This window comes from Lithobates pipiens, unplaced genomic scaffold, assembly GCF_037356315.1.
Source record: "Lithobates pipiens isolate NorthernLeopardFrog02 unplaced genomic scaffold, aLitPip1_a1.2 Scaffold_3, whole genome shotgun sequence".
Lineage (NCBI taxonomy): Eukaryota > Metazoa > Chordata > Amphibia > Anura > Ranidae > Lithobates > Lithobates pipiens.
The window spans coordinates 70,161,602-70,179,919 of NW_027507790.1; the positions used below are offsets into that span (position 1 = coordinate 70,161,602).

An 18,318-nucleotide genomic window follows, 5' to 3' on the forward strand; every position below is an offset into this window, starting at 1 on the left:
ACCAATAGTAGCATTTTGGAGGCGTGGTGGCGGAACAACCTCCAACACTACTGCACCTTGTCCTGCATCCTTCCCAGCTGCCAGAAGAGTGACCCAATGGGCCGTGAAAGACAGGTAACGTCCCTGTCCATGCCTGCTGGACCATGAGTCAGCGGTAATATGCACCTTACCGCTGACCGCCCTGTCCAGCAAGGCAAGGACATTGCCTTCCACATGCCGGTAGAGAGCCGGAATCGCCTTCCGTGAGAAAAAGTGGCGTTTGGGGACCTGCCACTGAGGAACCGCACATTGTACAAACTCACGTAAGGGGGCCGAGTCTACCAACTGAAAAGGCAGCAGTTGAAGTGCTAGCAATTTAGCCATGCTAGCATTCAACCGCTGGGCATGTGGATGGCTGGGAGTGAACTTCTTTCGCCGGTCCAGCAGCTGGGGCAGGGACATTTGCCTGCTATAATCGGACGTGGGTGTACTGCTAGCAGAGTGCCCGGAAACACTTGGCTGTGACACACCTAATTCTACACCTTCATTCCTTTCTGAGCAGGTTTCAGAGAGGACTGAAGGTCTAGTGGGGTTGGAGATGCCAGCTGATGAGGAGAAAGGAGAGGTCCGCTTTGTTCTTTGGTGTGGGTCTTTGAGGTACGCTTGCCAATGAGCTGCATGGCAGGTCAACATATGTCTGGTCAAGCATGTGGTGCCCAAGCGGCTGATGTTTTGGCCATGCGAGATACGCTTGAGACATATGTTGCAAATAGCAGCGGTGCGATATGATGCACTCGTCTCAAAAAAGGCCCACACCAAAGAACTTTTAGAATAACGTGCAGAGGCAGCGCCCTGCACAGGCGGAGCTCTGCGGTGTGATTCAGTCGGTGTGCTGCCCCTAAGCTGGCCCCCGGAGGGCATCCTGCCTCGTTGGACATGTGCCTCCTCCTCCTCCTCCTCTCTCCTACCAGGCACCCACGTGGAGTCAGTGCCCTCATCATCCCCTCCCTCTTCATCGCTGTAGCAAACCTGGCAGTATGCTGCAGCTTGTGGAACATGACTGCCAGATTGCTGTCCTTCTTGAGCATCCCCCCTCTCTGCATTCACACTACTGCCTTCCTCTAGCTGAGTGTCATCATCAGAGGCTACAAAACACTGGGCATCCTCCTGGAGCATGTACCCAACACTGTGCTCAAAGAGTTCAGGAGACTCCTCAGGAGGACGTGGTGGGTCTAGGGAAGGAGTCACTGATGATGACATTGAGAGGAGGGAAGACGATGCGTTGGCAGCTGCTTTGCTAGTACCCTGAGACTGGGTGAGAGAGGATGAGGAGGATGAAGAGGGCTTGGTCATCCACTCTATCAAGTCGTTGGCATGTTGCGGCTCAACATGTCCAGCTGCCGAAAAGAAGGACACGCGTGTCCCATGGCCACATGCTGATGACAATGCACTGCGTCCACGACCAGCACTGTTGTCTCTAGACACAGAGCCTGCTTGCCCTCTTTTATCAGCTCGCGCCTGTCTGCCTCTCTGTGCTGGCCTTCCAGACATGGTAATGGCCTGAAGGGAGTTGGGTAAAAAAGCAGTTGGGTAGTGTATATTGTGCTAGAGGCACACAACACCCACTAACTCCTGCAGATGCCTTTATTATAGAACACCAGAGATAAAGGGGTATACTGTAATGGAGTCACACAACACCCACTAACTCCTGCAGATACCTTTATTATAGAACACCAGAGATAAAGGGGTATATACAGATGTATACTGTGCTGTGCTGGAGGCACACACAACTTCCAATAACTCCTGCAGATGGCAAGTCAGGGCACGCAGACAACAACCACTACACAACAGCAAGATCGAAAATCGGCCGAAAACGATCAGTGTGTACTGTGTTGAAGGTACACAGAACACCCACTAACTGCTTCAGACGCCAACACACTACACAAGGCCGCCGCGTTGGCGGCCTTATATAGTGTGGGGTGTGCACTATACAGCCTGAGCTATGATTGGCCACAGGCATCCTGCCTGTTGCCAATCATGGCTCTCCTCGCTGCTGGCGCTGAGATTGGCCAAGCATGCGGGGTCACAGTGCATGCTTGGCCAATCATAAGCCAGCAATGCACTGCGCCATCGCAGTGCATTGTGGGCCGTGAGAGCCACACGAATTTGGTGCGAACGGACCAAAACGTTCGGACTTCGCCGAACGGGCGAACAGCCGATGTTCGAGTCGAACGTATGTTCGACTCGAACACGAAGCTCATCCCTATTTGGCAAGAACACTGAGGTTCCAAATCTTAGAAGAAAACACTTCTGGACTCTGGCCCAATGCAAGAATGCCGCCTTGGGAGATTTTGGATCATTGTCATTCCCAGCATTTCAATGGAAAACATGTAAAGTCACGCTCTGCCTAAGCGCTTTGGAGGGGGGGAGATATCTAATCGAAAATATCTAACATTTTTCCTAACAGGTACATATTTTCAACTACTTTTATGTAGCATATTTTACAGAGGGAGAGTTCCCGAATCAGTAAATGAGCCTTGCATTTTACTTCCTTCATTCTGTTCCTAAATATCCATGTTGACAGATTTCTCGGATCATGGGACCCCCAGCATCAGATGTTTCCCCAACACTTAACACTGAATAGCTGGATGTCCAGAAAAAAAGTGCTTCCTGTGCAGTCTTTTTTAAAACATTAAAAGCATCTCACATCTGCAGGATAACTGTTGGACTTATAGGTGCCTTGAGCTTCATTGCTTCCCTTTGAATTTGAAATAAATAGAAATAGTTTTTAATATAATATTATATGCAAAATAAATAATGGTATGTCCTTATATTACATACAGTATACAGTAGGTTGAATTGGCACAACATAACTTTTTGAGAAATCTTCTACCGTAGCCCCTGTGAATGACAAACAGACCAGTTTATGAACATTGGGGCAAATGTGGAGCTGTTGCCCAGAGGCACGAGATAGATTCAATGCTAGTTTTTTTTTTAAACCTGATTGGTTGCTATAGCTGTCAATGCCACTATAGCTTCCACTTTATTAAAATATATGTAATAATATCTGTTATTTTTATTTATTTTTCATTATTATATTTTTTAATATCTCTGTATGTGGGTCTCTCAACATGTGTCATGAAATAGGGCGAGTGCTCTGTTATTTTAACATCAGACAGGTGTATGGTCTACATTGCAAAATAACAGTTTTTAATAAAAAAAAAAGAAGAATTCCAGAATCTGATAAATAAGGCGAAGGTTTTAGTCTGACATTTACCACACATTGGCTTGCTCTTTCTGTTTTCCCTGGGGTGGTTATAGTTCAGTACATAGATGTCTATACTAAAAAAAGAGACATTTCATTGGTGGTATTTTTGTAGTAGTGTATATTACTCTTAATATTTGCAAGATTAGGCTGGCTGGGAAATTCCTTTCAAACAGATGTTTCATGTCGGCATAATTGAAGTATTTACAGAACTTTGTGAATTTAGCAGCTGTGCTACTTATAACTTAATGTACAAAGAAATGTAATTTTAGCCTGTGTTACTCTTCTCATCTCTTTATGAAAGTATATATATCGATTCAATTAGAAATTAAGCAAATGAGCAATGGTATTATTCTTGCTTTTTTACAGCATAGGAGAAAACTTTTATGAAATTTTCCAGATAGACTTCAGGATTGGCAGTGCAACAGACCCATCAGGAGTCCAAATAATCACCTGGCAAGTGGAATACCCTGGGCAGACTGTTTCAGAACTTGGAGTATCCAAAGTATACGTCAGTGAAAGAGACATTGTGGCCGTTATACCACTTGCAATGGTAAGTTGTGAAACTTTCATTTTAATTGCATACATAGTACTATGGTATTTTCAGAATGTAATTAAATGAGATGCTGTATGCTATGCCATAAAAAATAAAGACATTGACCACATTTTGATTTCCGATCTACCATTTGTAATGTTTCTTTAAGCAAACAGATATTGCCACATTCATTTGTTCCCAGCTCAAAAGGCATATTATTATTATTATTATTATTATTATACAGGTTTTATATAGCGCCAACAGTTTGCTCAGTGCTTTACAACATGAAGGCAGACATTACAGTTACATTACAATTTGGTACAAACGAATCAGGGCCCTGCATATATGCTTGTATCCTCAAAGCAAGAAGGCCACAAGCATATAGACCCACAGCTATATTTATATCTGTCATTGAAAAAATGTCCTTATGTGATTCTTATGCAACCCAGTCAGGATAGGTAGATTCAGGGCTTTTTTCAGCGGGAACACGGGGGAACCCAGTTCCGGCTCCTCCAGCACTGACTGTATGTAATGGAAAGAAATGCTGGTGTGTACTGCTGGGTCTATTGATTGGGGGATCTATTCTAGTTGGAGGAGGTCTATTTTTGCAGGGGGGGTCTATTGTTGCTGAGGAGGTCTGATGTTTCTGATGGGAGACCTATTGTTGCTGAGGGTGGGTCTTATATTGCTGGGGGGTCAGATGTTTCTGGTAGAGATCTACTGTTGAGGGAGGGATTTATTGTTGTTGGCTGACGGATAGTCTATTGATGCTGGCTGCGGGGAGATCTGTTGTTGCTGCCGATAGTCTATCATTAGTAGAGGGGAAATTTTGTTGCGTATGGTCCATTGTTGGTAGGGGGATCTATTGTTGCTGGCGTGGGGCCCTATTGTTACTGGCTGCAGGGTATCTATTTTACTGCTTTTCTTGCTATCATTTCCAAATTCCATACAAATTACTGAGCACCACAAAATTATATGTGTTTCTGTATTCTTTAAAAGGGGAGGTACTGGAAGGTGGGTAGGGGGTGGAACCAAGGAATAGGGCTCGGAGGTGGGGTGGGGCAGAGACAAGGGGTGACTCAAAAGGGGGCATTCCTGCACCTATTCTCTGAGAAAAAAAGCCCTGGGTAGATATTACCTCTTGTCCCAGTGAAATGGCAGCTTATCAAATCAATTTAAAGTGCACTTAAACTATAAAATACAAATGTATACCAGCTTATCAGTAGTGGTTGCACTCTTTTTTTCCCCTGAATTTTAACCTGGTGATTATGCCAGTAATACTCTTCCTGTACTGTACTGTATCGTTGAAGAAGCAGTGTTGTCACCTTAAAAAAGGAAGTGTGGTAGGACTACACAAAACTCTCCCTCTCTTGATCGTCATAACAAAGGGGAAGGCATTCTGTAGTTTCCGGAGATAGCCAGTGTAGAAAGGTAATAGTGCTTGAGATAATACTGCAGAGTGCAAAGGACGCAGGATAGCTTAGGCTTTCTGACAGGATCAACAGGTATTTTTTGGAACTTATCATACAAATATAAGAAAAATCTATTTTAATGTTATATTTAACAGGGATTTGTCAAGCCAGGAGTTAGATAGCAGGTAAAACAGTTCAGATGTGCTGATTGTCCCTAAATGTTAGTAAATAAAACCACATACCATGAGCAGGACTGTAAGGCTCGGTTCACACAGGGGCGACACGACTTCAGGACGACTTCGTGAGGCAACTTGGAGACGACTTGAACACGACTTTTAGACACGACCTGGGGCGACTTACAAGTCGCCCCAGGCCAGGCGACTTTTGCCGTGGCCAATGAGCTCTGAAGGGGGAACTCCACGCCAAATTTCTGAAACAAATTTGGCGTGGGTTCCCCCTCCGAGAGCATACCAGGCCCTTAGGTCTGGTATGGATTCCAAGGGGAACCCCCTACGCCGAAAAAAGCGGCGTGGGGGTCCCCCCAGATGCACACCAGACCCTTATCCGAGCACGCTACCCGGCCGGCCAGGAAAGGGGGTGGGGACGAGCGGGCGCCCCCCCTCCTGAGCCGTATCAGGCCGTGTGCCCTCATCATGGGGGGTGTCTTGGGGGAGGGGGGCATGCGGCCCCCCCACCCCAAAGCACCTTGTCCCCATGTTGATGAGAACAAGGGCCTCTTCCCGACAACCCTGGCCGTTGGTTGTCGGGGTCTGTGGGCGGGGGGCTTATCGGAATCCGGGAGCCCCCTTTAATAAGGGGGTCCCCGGATACCGGCCCCCCCACCCTATGTGAATGAGTATGGGGTACAATGTACCCCTACCCATTCACCTGTAAAATAAAGTACAAAAAAAAACACAACACACAAGATAAAATAGTTTATTGCACAGCTCCGGGGGTCTTCCGTCTTCAGGGGTCTTCTCGCCGGACTCCTCCGCTATCTTCTTGTAGCTCTTTTACTAGCGGAGGAGCCCGGCTTTCTTCCTCGCCGCCGCCCTCTTCTTCCGACTTCGGGGGTCTTTTCCCCCTCTTCGGTTCTTCTGCCGGGCCACCGCGCCTTCTTATAGCTCTTTTACAGGCGATGGCCCGGTCTTCTATCGCCGTCGCCGCCGCCGCCGCCGCCTTCCGTTCTTTTTCTTCTTCTCCTTCTCCTGGAGATGTTGACTCGACGCTCTCTCCGGACGCAATGCCAGGGACGCGCTGCGCGGCGACTTATATAAGGACAAGGGGCGGGGTCATCGGTTGATGTCACATGGGTTGATGTCACGTGGCGACAGTCCCAGCATTCTCCGGGACTGTGACATTGTAAGGGGGCGGGATCACCATGTGACATCAACCCACGTGACATCAACCGATGACCCCGCCCCTTGTCCCTATATAAGTCGCCACGCAGCGCGCCCCTGGCATTGCGGCCGGAGAGAGCGTCGAGTCAACATCTCCAGGAGAAGAAGAAGAAGAACGGAAGGCGGCGGCGGCGGCGATAGAAGACCGGGCCACCGCCTGTAAAAGAGCTATAAGAAGGCGCGGTGGCCCGGCAGAAGAACCGAAGAGGGGGAAAAGACCCCCGAAGTCGGAAGAAGAGGGCAGCGGCGAGTAAGAAAGCCGTGCTCCTCCGCTAGTAAAAGAGCTACAAGAAGATAGCGGAGGAGTCCGGCGAGAAGACCCCCGAAGACGGAAGACCCCCGGAGCTGTGCAATAAACTATTTTATCTTGTGTGTTGTGTTTTTTTTTGTACTTTATTTTACAGGTGAATGGGTAGGGGTACATTGTACCCCATACTCATTCACATAGGGTGGGGGGCCGGTATCCGGGGGCCCCCTTATTAAAGGGGGCTCCCGGATTCCGATAAGCCCCCGCCCGCAGACCCCGACAACCAACGGCCAGTGTTGTCGGGAAGAGGCCCTTGTCCTCATCAACATGGGGACAAGGTGCTTTGGGGTGGGGGGACCGCACGCCCCCCTCCCCCAAGGCACCCCCCCATGTTGAGGGCACGCGGCCTGGTGCAGCTCAGGAGGGGGGGGCGGCGCCCACTCGTCCCCACCCCCTTTCCTGGCCGGCCGGGTAGCGTGCTCGCATAAGGGTCTGGTGTGGATCTGGGGGGACCCCCACACCGTTTTTTTCTGCGTAGGGGGTTCCCCTTGGAATCCATACCAGACCTAAGGACCTGGTGTGCTCTCGGAGGGGGGACCCACGCCAATTTTTTTTCAGAAATTTGGCGTGGAGTTCCCCCTTCAGAGCTAATAATTCTGTTAAAGTCGCCTCCGTATACACAGAGATCCGACTTGGAGGCGACCTCCATTGAAATCAATGGGTACAAGTCGCCTACAAGTCGGATTCAAGTAGTACAGGAACTTCTTTTGAAGTCAGAGCGACTGTCAGTAGCGTGCATTAAGACGGCTCTCATTCACTTACATTGATTTTTAAATGTTGTCCGACCTGAGGCGACTAGGGGCGACCTGAAGTCGGATCGGAGTCGCCCCTGTGTGAACCGAGCCTAAGCAGAGCAGGCTGGCTAGTAGTTGTGGTGTACCACTTCAGATGTAGGTGGAACATCGAGAGACTGGTACATAGCAGGAGCAGATAAGGATAGCCGAGTTGTAATGGTGAATCTGGTAGCACTAGAAGGGTCAAGTAAAAGCATAATCAAGACAAGCCAGATCACACATATGTCAATCTGAATTTAAATGATACTGAATCAGCAGTGAGGAAAGAGCAGGGTCAGAACAAGCCGGATCATACACATGTAGATCAGAGTTCACATGGTACTGAATCAGTGGCGAAGAAAGAGCAGGGTCAGAACAAAACAGGTCATACACATGTAGATCAGAGTTCACATGGTACTGAATCAGTGGCAAAGAAAGAGCAGGTTCAGAACAAAACAGGTCATACACATGTAGATCAGAGTTCACACAATACTGAATCAGCAGTGAGTAAAGAGCAGGGTCAGAAGAAGCCGGATCATACACAGCATACTCAGAGAAGAGAAGACATCAGCTGGATCAAGCATGAGCACACAAAGGTAGCATTCACGATCATTAGCACTGTTGCTGTGTTGAGACAGGTGTTTTAAAGGTGAACATTAATGAGCTGGCCAATCCCTATTGCTACCCAAGCAAGTGCTGTTTCAGCTGGGTTTTGCTATGTGCTAAAGGGACAGCCTGAATCCTGGTAATGACAGCATTACTTAACAGAAATTCACATACAGAAGTGCGGAAATGGCAACAAAAAAAATACTCACCTGCAGCACCAATGCCAGCTGCAGCTACCCCCACTGGCTCTACCCTGAAAACTGTCAGCCGTCTGCTGTCTGCTCTGTCCCAGTGCTTACTGGAGCACTGGTCTGTAGAGGGGGAGGAAGGGACTGGCTCAGACTTTCAGTAGGTTGCTGAGAGGCTGAGCCAGCTGCTGGTCCAGGCTTCTGGGTGGATCCTGACCATATGGTCTGCATCTTTTCAGAGCCTAGATCGGCTGAATGACATCAGCTTTTAGCTTTCGGCTGAAAAAGTATAGCCAAAAACTTATTGGCTATACTTCTCCTGCAATGATTAACTTGACTTTTACTCACGTCCTAGTTCACCACTTTTTTTAAAGTAAAAGGTTAACATAAATCAAATGGATATGCTTTCATTATTGTTTGTGATGCTTTTCAGTGAATATATATATATATATATATATATATATATATATATATATATATATATTGTACACAAAGCCTCCTCCTGAATTGTTACCCTAAACACTGTGCTGCTTTGAGGGGGGATCCCATTTACTAATTGGAGGCACACTGTTAAGGCATTCATCTAATGCTAGAAGGCATATGAGCTTGTGTCAACGTGGCTTGTGGCCTTTGTACTGGGGGCTCAGCCTAAATACCTGCTGTTTTTGATAAGTGTAATGTAACAAATAAAAATGAAACAAATATAAGTAAAGAACAGACTCCGAATCAGGCTAAAATCTTTATCAGCGATTTGCCTGAAATTGGCCTGATTTGTACTGAATCCCAAACATGACACACCAGTTTTCTCTTTTCTAATCAAAATGTAAAAGCAAGAGTGTGAAGTATTACTCTTTTTAAAAAGTGACTTTTTAAAGTATGTATTTCCATTAAAATAGAGCCAGACAGGAAAAAAATGCATTTTCTAACCTCCCAGACCAATATGAAAACTTGGAAGCATGGTAATCTTTTACGCTAAATCATTTGATACCATTCTACAATAAAGGGTTATATGCCAAAGCATCTGAAATTAAAAGCGTTTTACCATCGCTGCCAGTCTGTCTACAAAACATAGTGTGGAATGATGTGATTACTTGCCATGGTGAATACAAATAGTTTTAATTACAGAGACTCTGAATGTTGTCACTTTATATTGCAGATTTAAGTGACAACATGGCTTTTTTTTGGGGGGGGGGGGGGGGGGGGTTACTACATCACAAATGCTAGCAATGACATTCCTATTTTTCAATCCTAGAAAATACAATACAATTAAAAACATAATTCATTAATTATTCATTACTTAGGGTTTATTATTTCTTGCCATCCATGCTGAATTTAGGTAAAAGCTGCCTGGTTCTTTCTCAGGGATATGAGACTGCAGCTGGAGATGTAATTGGTTAAGCACTTAGATCAATAGGACAGCACAAGGGCACAAAGTGTTGTAAACGTCAGCACAAGTACCTTGAATTTTATTTTGTTGGCAATGGTCTGCAAAAGGAATTGCTCTTTTAATGGCCTAATGTGTAATCTTCTACCAAAATTATAGATCAATTTAATGGCTTCATGTTTAGATAAGTGCACAACATGATGTGGGTGAGATGCCAGCAGTAATGAATGAAGAGGTGTACAGTGGTTTTCAATCAATCACTACTTGCTAAGGGATGTGTTGGGGGCAATGGTAAGTCCAGCCACTAATCTCCGACTGTATATGATTAAACTCACCAAGGTGCACTAGCAATTTGAATGGTTAAGTAACTTTTGTATTCCTTACAGTAGTTTCTACGTATATCAATAACCATATAAATAACGGGGTTAAGAAACTGATGTGCAGTCCATTCCTTGGGACTGACTAGTACTTCATTTTCTCATGATCTGTTTGGGGCACATCTTCCTCTTCATTAGCAACTATTATGAGTTTAAAGCTAAAGGGCAGGCTCAAGAAATTAGACAGTGTCCAGGTGACTGCACGGTATAGCTGTTAGCAGTTTTAAAGTATTTAACCTATATGTAAACTTAGTCCCTTAAATATTATATAAAATTTCATATAAGTCAAATGTCTCAACAAATCGTGTACCTATAAAAAAAGAAACAAAATACTTACCTGTCCTGCCACATGCACCACCAAACACTGCTCCATTGCTGAAGTCTGCTGGGAAACTGACACTACTGGAAGTGTCGATCGCCTGTGTCCATAGCAGTGCTTACTGATTCCTCCTGCTGACCCCCATGCCATTACCATCTCCAGTGGTGATGTGAAGGTCAGAGGCCGGAAAAAGGGAGCACTACAGTGTGGATTGACTGCTAAGCAATGGAGCAGCATTCTAATGTGTTAGTGGAAGTGTGGGCAAGTATTCTGTTTTCTCTTTACAGGTATGTGTTTTTTTTTTTAAACTTTCATGTACATGACACTGACAGAGTCACTTTAATGTAATTACAAAAGTCACTTGCAATGAGTGGCGGAAGGTGCACAAGGGAAGCGGGGGCACTGCCCCCCCCCCCCAGCCTGTGGCACTGCCCCCCTAGCCAGCACCATCAGTGTAGCTGTGCACTGTGCGAGGTGCTGGACCAACAGGTCTGTACCAGGTTGGCCACCCCAGGCACGCGACCACATCCCGAGACCCCAGTTGGCCAGTTTCATATTGTCCTCAAGGCGCAGAGCGCTTCCAGCTTCCCGGCCAATCAGGACAGGAAGACCCAGTACCTGGAATGAGGACTGGGTCATGACAGAAGCCATGGTGCCTTTGCACCAGGGGAGCCTTGACAGCTGGAGGGCTCTACTGTAGCGTGAGGGCAGACCTAGAGGGGCCTGCCTGCCCCCCCCCCCAAATCCTCTAGCACCAGCCGCTACTGCTTTCAATATTTTTAAATCTGTAGCTTTTGACAATGTCATTGAACCTTAATGAAGATCTTTATACGGCATGTCCAATGCTTTTGCATTGTTGCTTTTGTCACACAGAATTCAGGAGGAGACCTTGGCTATTGCAACAAACTTTGGTTGAGTGCAAGCATATAGACAGAAAGTGCTGCAAAATGCATCACTAAAATAAAATGCAATGGTGAAAAAAAAACAATGGCAATTATTTTGATTTATAATACAAAGTGCTTTAGCAAACTAAATGTCATTGTTATGTTTAAAATCTACTTCAGGAATATGATTGGTAAATACAAAATAAGAGAGCCAGTAGGCTGGCAGTTCTTTTACTATAGGGATATTAGAGTAGGCTAGTATCTCGGGTGAGGGGAGGGTAGTGTGTCAGTTTCTTTCATATACAGTGCCTTGAAAAAGTATTCATGCCCTTGTATTTTATAGGTTTTTTTTGTGATAGACCAACACAACGTGGCACATAATTGTGAGTCCGCAAAATACTTGAAACTGGGGTGGAGGGTCACCTTTCAGCAGGACAATGACCCTAAACATACAGCCAGAGCTACAATGGAATGGTTTAGATCAAAGCATATTTATGTGTTAGAATAGCCCAGTCAAAGTACAGACCTAAATCCAATTGAGAATCTGTGGCAAGACTTGAAAATTGCTGTTCATAGACGCTCTCCATTAAATCTGACAGAGCTTGAGCTATTTTGCAAAGAAGAATGGGCAAAAATGTTTCTCTCTAGATTTGCAAAGCTGATAGAGACAAACCTAAAAAGACTTGCATCTGTAATTGCAGTGAAAGGTGGTTCTTGACTCAGGGGGGCTGAATACAAATGCACGCCACACGTTTCACATATTTATTTGTAAATAAATGTGAAAAACAGTTATCATTGTCTTTCTACTTCACAATTATGTGCCACTTTGTGTTGGTCTATCACATACAATCCCAATAAAATAAATTTAAGTTTTTTGGTTGTAACATGACAAAATGGGGAAAATATCAAGGGGTATGAATACTTTTACAAAGGCACTGATTATAATCTTATATTAAGCATTTAGAGTCCAGCACTGACCTTTTAATGTACTGTATTAGTATTTGTGTTGCTAACTTATTATTACCAATTTGGAGATGTGAAAAACTAAAGAAATCTGAGAACCCACGTTTGGGTTTTCTACATAAATATTACAGCAGAAAAATTTCACACACTGAAAAATTGCTGCCAATTATGTTTTAATAATGCAGAAGCTAAAGCATATGCTAAAATGTTTGCAAAACTCAAATTAGAAACGTGTTTTGATAAATAAGCAAGCATAAGGCTTACATAAGACTTACATAAGGCTTTAAACAGTTGTCAGACAAAGACAAAAAACGTGTGAGGAATTAAATAAAGCACTATGGACACTTCTCTCGTGGTATGACCCTTTAAAATGCCTGTGCCAGATGAAAAAAAAACCCTGCCATCTATTTCAGTAGCCTTACTGACCTGTACAGCAGATTCAGGTATCTTTTTACCACCGCTCTTTTACAAAGTGGTGCTGTCACTGCACCATACTCAAAAATAACCTTCAGCTCACACATAACACCAACTTGAATAAGATCAACTCTAACTTGGCATACAAGACAAGCAGAGCGCCCATCTCTGCATGCTGTGTTGCAGGTGGCATGTTTTGCTGCCTTCTCTCACTGGTTGTAAAGAATGCTGTAAACTTCACAGCCGACACACTCCTAGCAGACAATGATGCTGCAAGTGGACAAAGCCTGATGGGGAAACTGATACCCTAGTCACCAATCAGGTCACCTCTCTTATTGTGATTAACAGCAGGAAGTGGGCAGACTCTATGGCCAATAGCAGGCTGTGAATTGGCTATAGCTCCCCCCCCGCCACCTGCTGTCAATTACAAGGGGAGAGGGTCTGATGGGGAATTGGTGTCTCTAAATCCTTATCAGGCTCCTTACCTCTGTGACTAAGCCCCATGGGTGTAAGGAAACATGTCAGAGGGCGAGACTTGGCTGGAGTTAGGCTGCGGCTGCTATCACTTATTACACGCTGGGCTTGTATTGTGTGTGGTGGCTGAGATTTTTCTCTATATGTCCTCCTTATCAGGCTCCATCCACTCCGCTTCTCCTACTGCACTGCCTGTGTGACAACTTAGCTTTACTGAAGATGGCGTGTCCATCCATATAGTCTCAGTGTGCCTCCACATGCAGTGTGAGCCCAGAATTCATTTACCTGTTTCCAACCACTACATTGCTCTTACGGAGGCACAATGGAATTGTAAAACGTGTCATAGGCACTCTTTAGTATTCCACTGATTGAAATTAGGCTTTTTACTTCAGGAAGTAGAGAGAAGGTTCTGTTTATAGTATGAGTGGACTGCACCATCTCTCTTCACTTCCTTCGGCTGTCTGATTTTTGAACCAACCACCATTGTTTAGATTTTATGGATGGATTAAAATGCATGTGAACCCCAACAATCAACTTATTTTTATTACCCCAATTTACTCTGTTAAACAAACCATTGAATTATTTTTTTTTTTTTTGTTATAATCTATTAAAACAATGCAAATAAATGCCTGTTGATGGTGGCAGAAATCTTGTAAGATGATAACTTTCTGTTCTCCTTGTTGCTTTTCTTCTGAAATCTCATGCATTGTTATCAGCCCTCTGTGGACTATAAAACACCCTTCCCTATGTTATAACATTGAAGAGGGAGAGTTGGTTGTTCTGTAGTCCAGATCAGGAGCAAGAAACCTAGGTTGCACCTCCATAAATACAGTATAGCATTTTTGTTCTTAGATTTAGATACACGGAAACTAAAAACTATCCTTATTTTTCAAACATATTCTATACACATCCACTATTTAATGGCCCTGTAATCTATATTCTGTGCAATTGTTATTTACAAGACATGTGCATTCGTTTTCGTCTGAATGCATTTTCGTACGAATTTCGTGTATTTTCGTTATTGTATTAACAAACTATAACGTGCAGAATCCGAAAACCGAAAAATCCATCATAAACAATGCTTTAATTTAGTTTTCGCTGTGACAACAGTTTGATATAGATAGGAGATTTGACATGACGCTGACAATAACGATCTGTGTCCATCGAACCTGTGGTCGAATGTGCCTAACCTTAACTCTATTAGTCCAAGATTATTCTTCATAGAGAGAACAGATTTGACATAGAGAGAAAAGATTTGACATTATAGAGACAAAAAAGGTCGAATGTGCCTAACCTAACTCTATTAGTCCAAGATTATAGACAGAGAGAGAAAAGATTTGACATGAAGATGCATGATGCAACAAAAAATGCATGGATAGTAGGTTATATATTTTTCAATGGCATAGATCACACCGGTATGGTCAGTTTCAGTACGTTCCAGAAAAAAAAATTAGAACACGCTGCATTTTTGCAGCACTAAACTGTACTTGAACGCGGTAAAACTCATCAAAAACACACAGGAACACACATGTTCTTATTTAATGTGAAGAAAAAAGAGGGAGAAAAATAATCACTGGAATACATCAAAAACACACCAAAAACATGTCAAAATCACATCAAAAATGCACATGCAGAAAAGCATTTGGAAAAAAGCATTTGGAACACACCCAGACTGCGTTTCTATAGTGTGAACTGGCTTTTAGGCAGGTGTGAAAAAATATTGTAAATTAAGAACGCTTTCAGAAATAAAAATGTTAAGAAAATAGAAAATAAACAGAAGAGAAAAACAAATCTAATCAATATTTGGTGTGGCCATCTTTTGCCTTCAAAACAGTATCGATTTTTCAATTCTTCTATATACACTTGCACACAGTTTTTGAAGGGACTCGGCGACTCAGTAGGTTGTTTCAAACATCTTGGATAACTAGGACAAAACTAACAGATTTTATGTGGATGTAAGCTGCCTCAAATCCATCTGTCTCTTCATATAATCCCAGACAGACTAAATGTGGGGCCAATCACATGCCTCGCTGTTTGTATGATATGATGGATAAGCATCTGCCTGTTATTCTCAGCATTGAAGACACTATTGATCCTGACCAAATCTCTAACTCCAATTGCAGAAATGCAGCCCCCAACTTGCAAGGGACCTCCACCGTGCTTTATTGTTGCTTGCAGACACTCATTATCGTACCTCTCTCCAGCCTTTTGGCAGACAAACTGCTTCCTGCTACAGCCATATATTTCAAATTTTGACTCATTAGTCCGAAGCACCTGCTGCCACCATTTTTCTGCACCCCGGTTCTATGTTTTCATACATATTCACTTAACCTTGTTTTCATGTTGGAGGTCTGGCTTTTTGGCTGCAAATCTTCCATGAAGGTTACTTATGGTCAAACTTATCGGAATGTTAGGGTGTCCCTGGGTTCCACTAATTTTCGCCAGTTTCTGACAGTTTTGTGCCGATGCCACCTCTAGACATCTTCTGAAGTTAAAAGGAAGAAAGCATGATGTGTTTTTCATCTGCTGCATTAAGTTTCTTTCTTTTCTACGGTCCTCAAGTTGCCCGATCAGTGGTGTCCTCAATGCTGAGAAATACAGGCAGATACTTATCCATCATGTCATACCATCAGGGAGGCGTGTGATTGGCCCCACATTTATCCTGCAGCAGGACAATGACCACAAACACACAGCCACTGTCATTAAGAACAATCTTCTGTGTAAAGATGAACTACTATAGGAGTCCTGGAAGTGATGGTTTGGCCCCCACAGAGCCCTGATCTCAACATCATTGAGTCTGTCTCAGATTACATGCAGAGGCATAAGGATTTGAGGCAGCCTACATTTACAGAAGATCTGTGGTTAGTTTGGATGTTTGGAACAACCTGCCTTTCGAGTTCCTTCAAAAACTGTGTGCAAGTGCACCTGGAAGAATTTATGCTGATTTGAAGCCAAACGGTAGTCACACCAAATATTGATTTGATTTAGATGTTTCTTCTGTTCCCTCAGTTTGCATTTTGTCAGTTGATTCAAGTAAACTATTAAAATATATATTTCTGAAAGCATTCTTGCTTTACAGAATTTCTTCACACCTGCCTAAAATGTTTGCACAGTACTACACATACCTAAATAGTATGAATTTTTTATTTAAGTTTATGTCACTTTAATTTTCACTGGGACTTGATTCAGACCTGATAATGGTACAGTAGCATTTTTGCCTCCATTTTCCAAAATGCTTTGTCCTGAGAACACAAGGATTTTGAACTAACAAATGGTTAATTTTAAAAGAATTTGTTAACATATTTTCCATAAGCTGTCCAACTTTATTTATTTACAGATTAGCCCAAAAGAGCTATCAAAAGAGATATAAAGTGAATCTCCGGTCAGAATGAAAATTAAGCTATGAATGCATACAGAAACCTTAGCCTAACTTCTGATGATTTTTGTTCTTCATTCATTCATTGCCTTTTCTTGTAAACCAATTTTACTTGTTAGTAATGCATAAACGATATGACCGAATACAAACTCTGTCAGGTCATTGTTATCTCTCACATACAGAGTATTTAGCCTGCTGTAATAAATCATTCACACTAATAGGTTCCGCACAGGCACTGATCAAATTCAAACTTGCCTTGAAAGTTTGGATATAAGTTAATGATACCTCAAGCAGAAAGGAATAGTTGTGGAGTGAACTCTTCGGGAAGCAGATTGACAACCCATGTATGAGGATTAGTGATGGCCGAACGGTTCGCCCGGCGGTCGTTTCGCGGCGAATTTCCGACTTTCGCCGTCCGCGGGTTCGAACGCCTTTTTCCGTCGTTCGCCCCGGCGGACTTACGTGTTTAATGTATACAAGAACTTTAACCTTTCGTGACACGTTTATCATGTGTTACAGGACAACCAATTGAGACATGACAGCTCATGGACACTTGGACATTCCCCCTAACCTATAAATACACCCGATCCGGTGGCCATTTTACATTCTTTCTTCTGTCACTGTAGGGAAAGGATCCTGTGTGGAGTAGGGACAGAGAAAACGCTAGCTATTTGGTACACAAAAGTTCTTTTCAGGACTGGTATAGGTGTTAGGTCAGCAGCCTGAGTTTCTTTTGTCAGTTTAGATAAAGGGACAGAGCGCTGTATGCTGCTATTTTAGGGACAGCTCAGCCAGATTAGTCTTTCTTCATCATCATCATCATCATCATCATTAGCTGTTACTATCAGGTCCACAAAAGAGCTGTTCCAGCTAATCGTTCCAGCCTACTCTTTTTTGCCAATTTGTATAGGGACAGGCAGGAAGCAGTGTGTCAGGCAGTGAGGATAATTTTAAAGACTTGCTGTTACTATTAGTTCCACAAAGGTTCTTTTCAGGACTGGTATCAGTGGTACGGTAATAGGCTTGTACACGTATAATATTCTTTCTTCCAAATATAGAAAGAATATTATACTTGACTGCTGCCCTTCTGCTGCAGTCTGCTAATCATTCACAACTCACTTGTTCCACAAAGCTCTTTATCAGGACTGGTAACTTGGTCTGTCTAGGGTGCTACGGTACATAGGCTTGGGTGCGGTACAGTCTGCTGTTCTGTAAGGACCGCTATCGGTCCACAATACATAGGGTTGCCGTGCACTACTGCTGACCGCTGCCCTATACTGCAGCAGTCCTTCATTGGTATAGGGACTGACGTACAGTCTGCTAATCACTAACACACAACCTGCTTGGTCCACAAAAGTTCTTATAAGGACTGGTAACTTGGTATAGGGTGCTACGGTACATAGGCCTGAGTGCGTTACAGTCTGCTGTTCTGTAAGGACCGCTATCGGTCCACAATACATAGGGTTGCCGTGCACTACTGCTGACCGCTGCCCTATACTGCAGCAGTCCTTCAGCGGTATAGGGACTGACGCACAGTCTGCTAAACACTAACACACAACCTGCTTGGTCCACAAAAGTTTTTATAAGGACTGGTAACTTGGTATAGGGTGCTACGGTACATAGGCCTGAGTGCAGTACAGTCTGCTGTTCTGTAAGGACCGC

General features: G+C 43.9%; 1 protein-coding gene across 1 annotated transcript in view; it reads left to right on the top strand.

Moving 5' to 3' along the window:
- The window catches only part of TMEM132D (transmembrane protein 132D), a 1,480,018-nt gene that overhangs the window by 1,040,242 nt on the left and 421,458 nt on the right, over window positions 1-18,318 (top strand). The window contains exon 4 of the mRNA XM_077461813.1: window positions 3,614-3,797. Within this exon, the coding sequence (XP_077317939.1) occupies window positions 3,614-3,797 (184 nt within the window). The remainder of the gene's footprint in view (window positions 1-3,613; window positions 3,798-18,318) is intronic.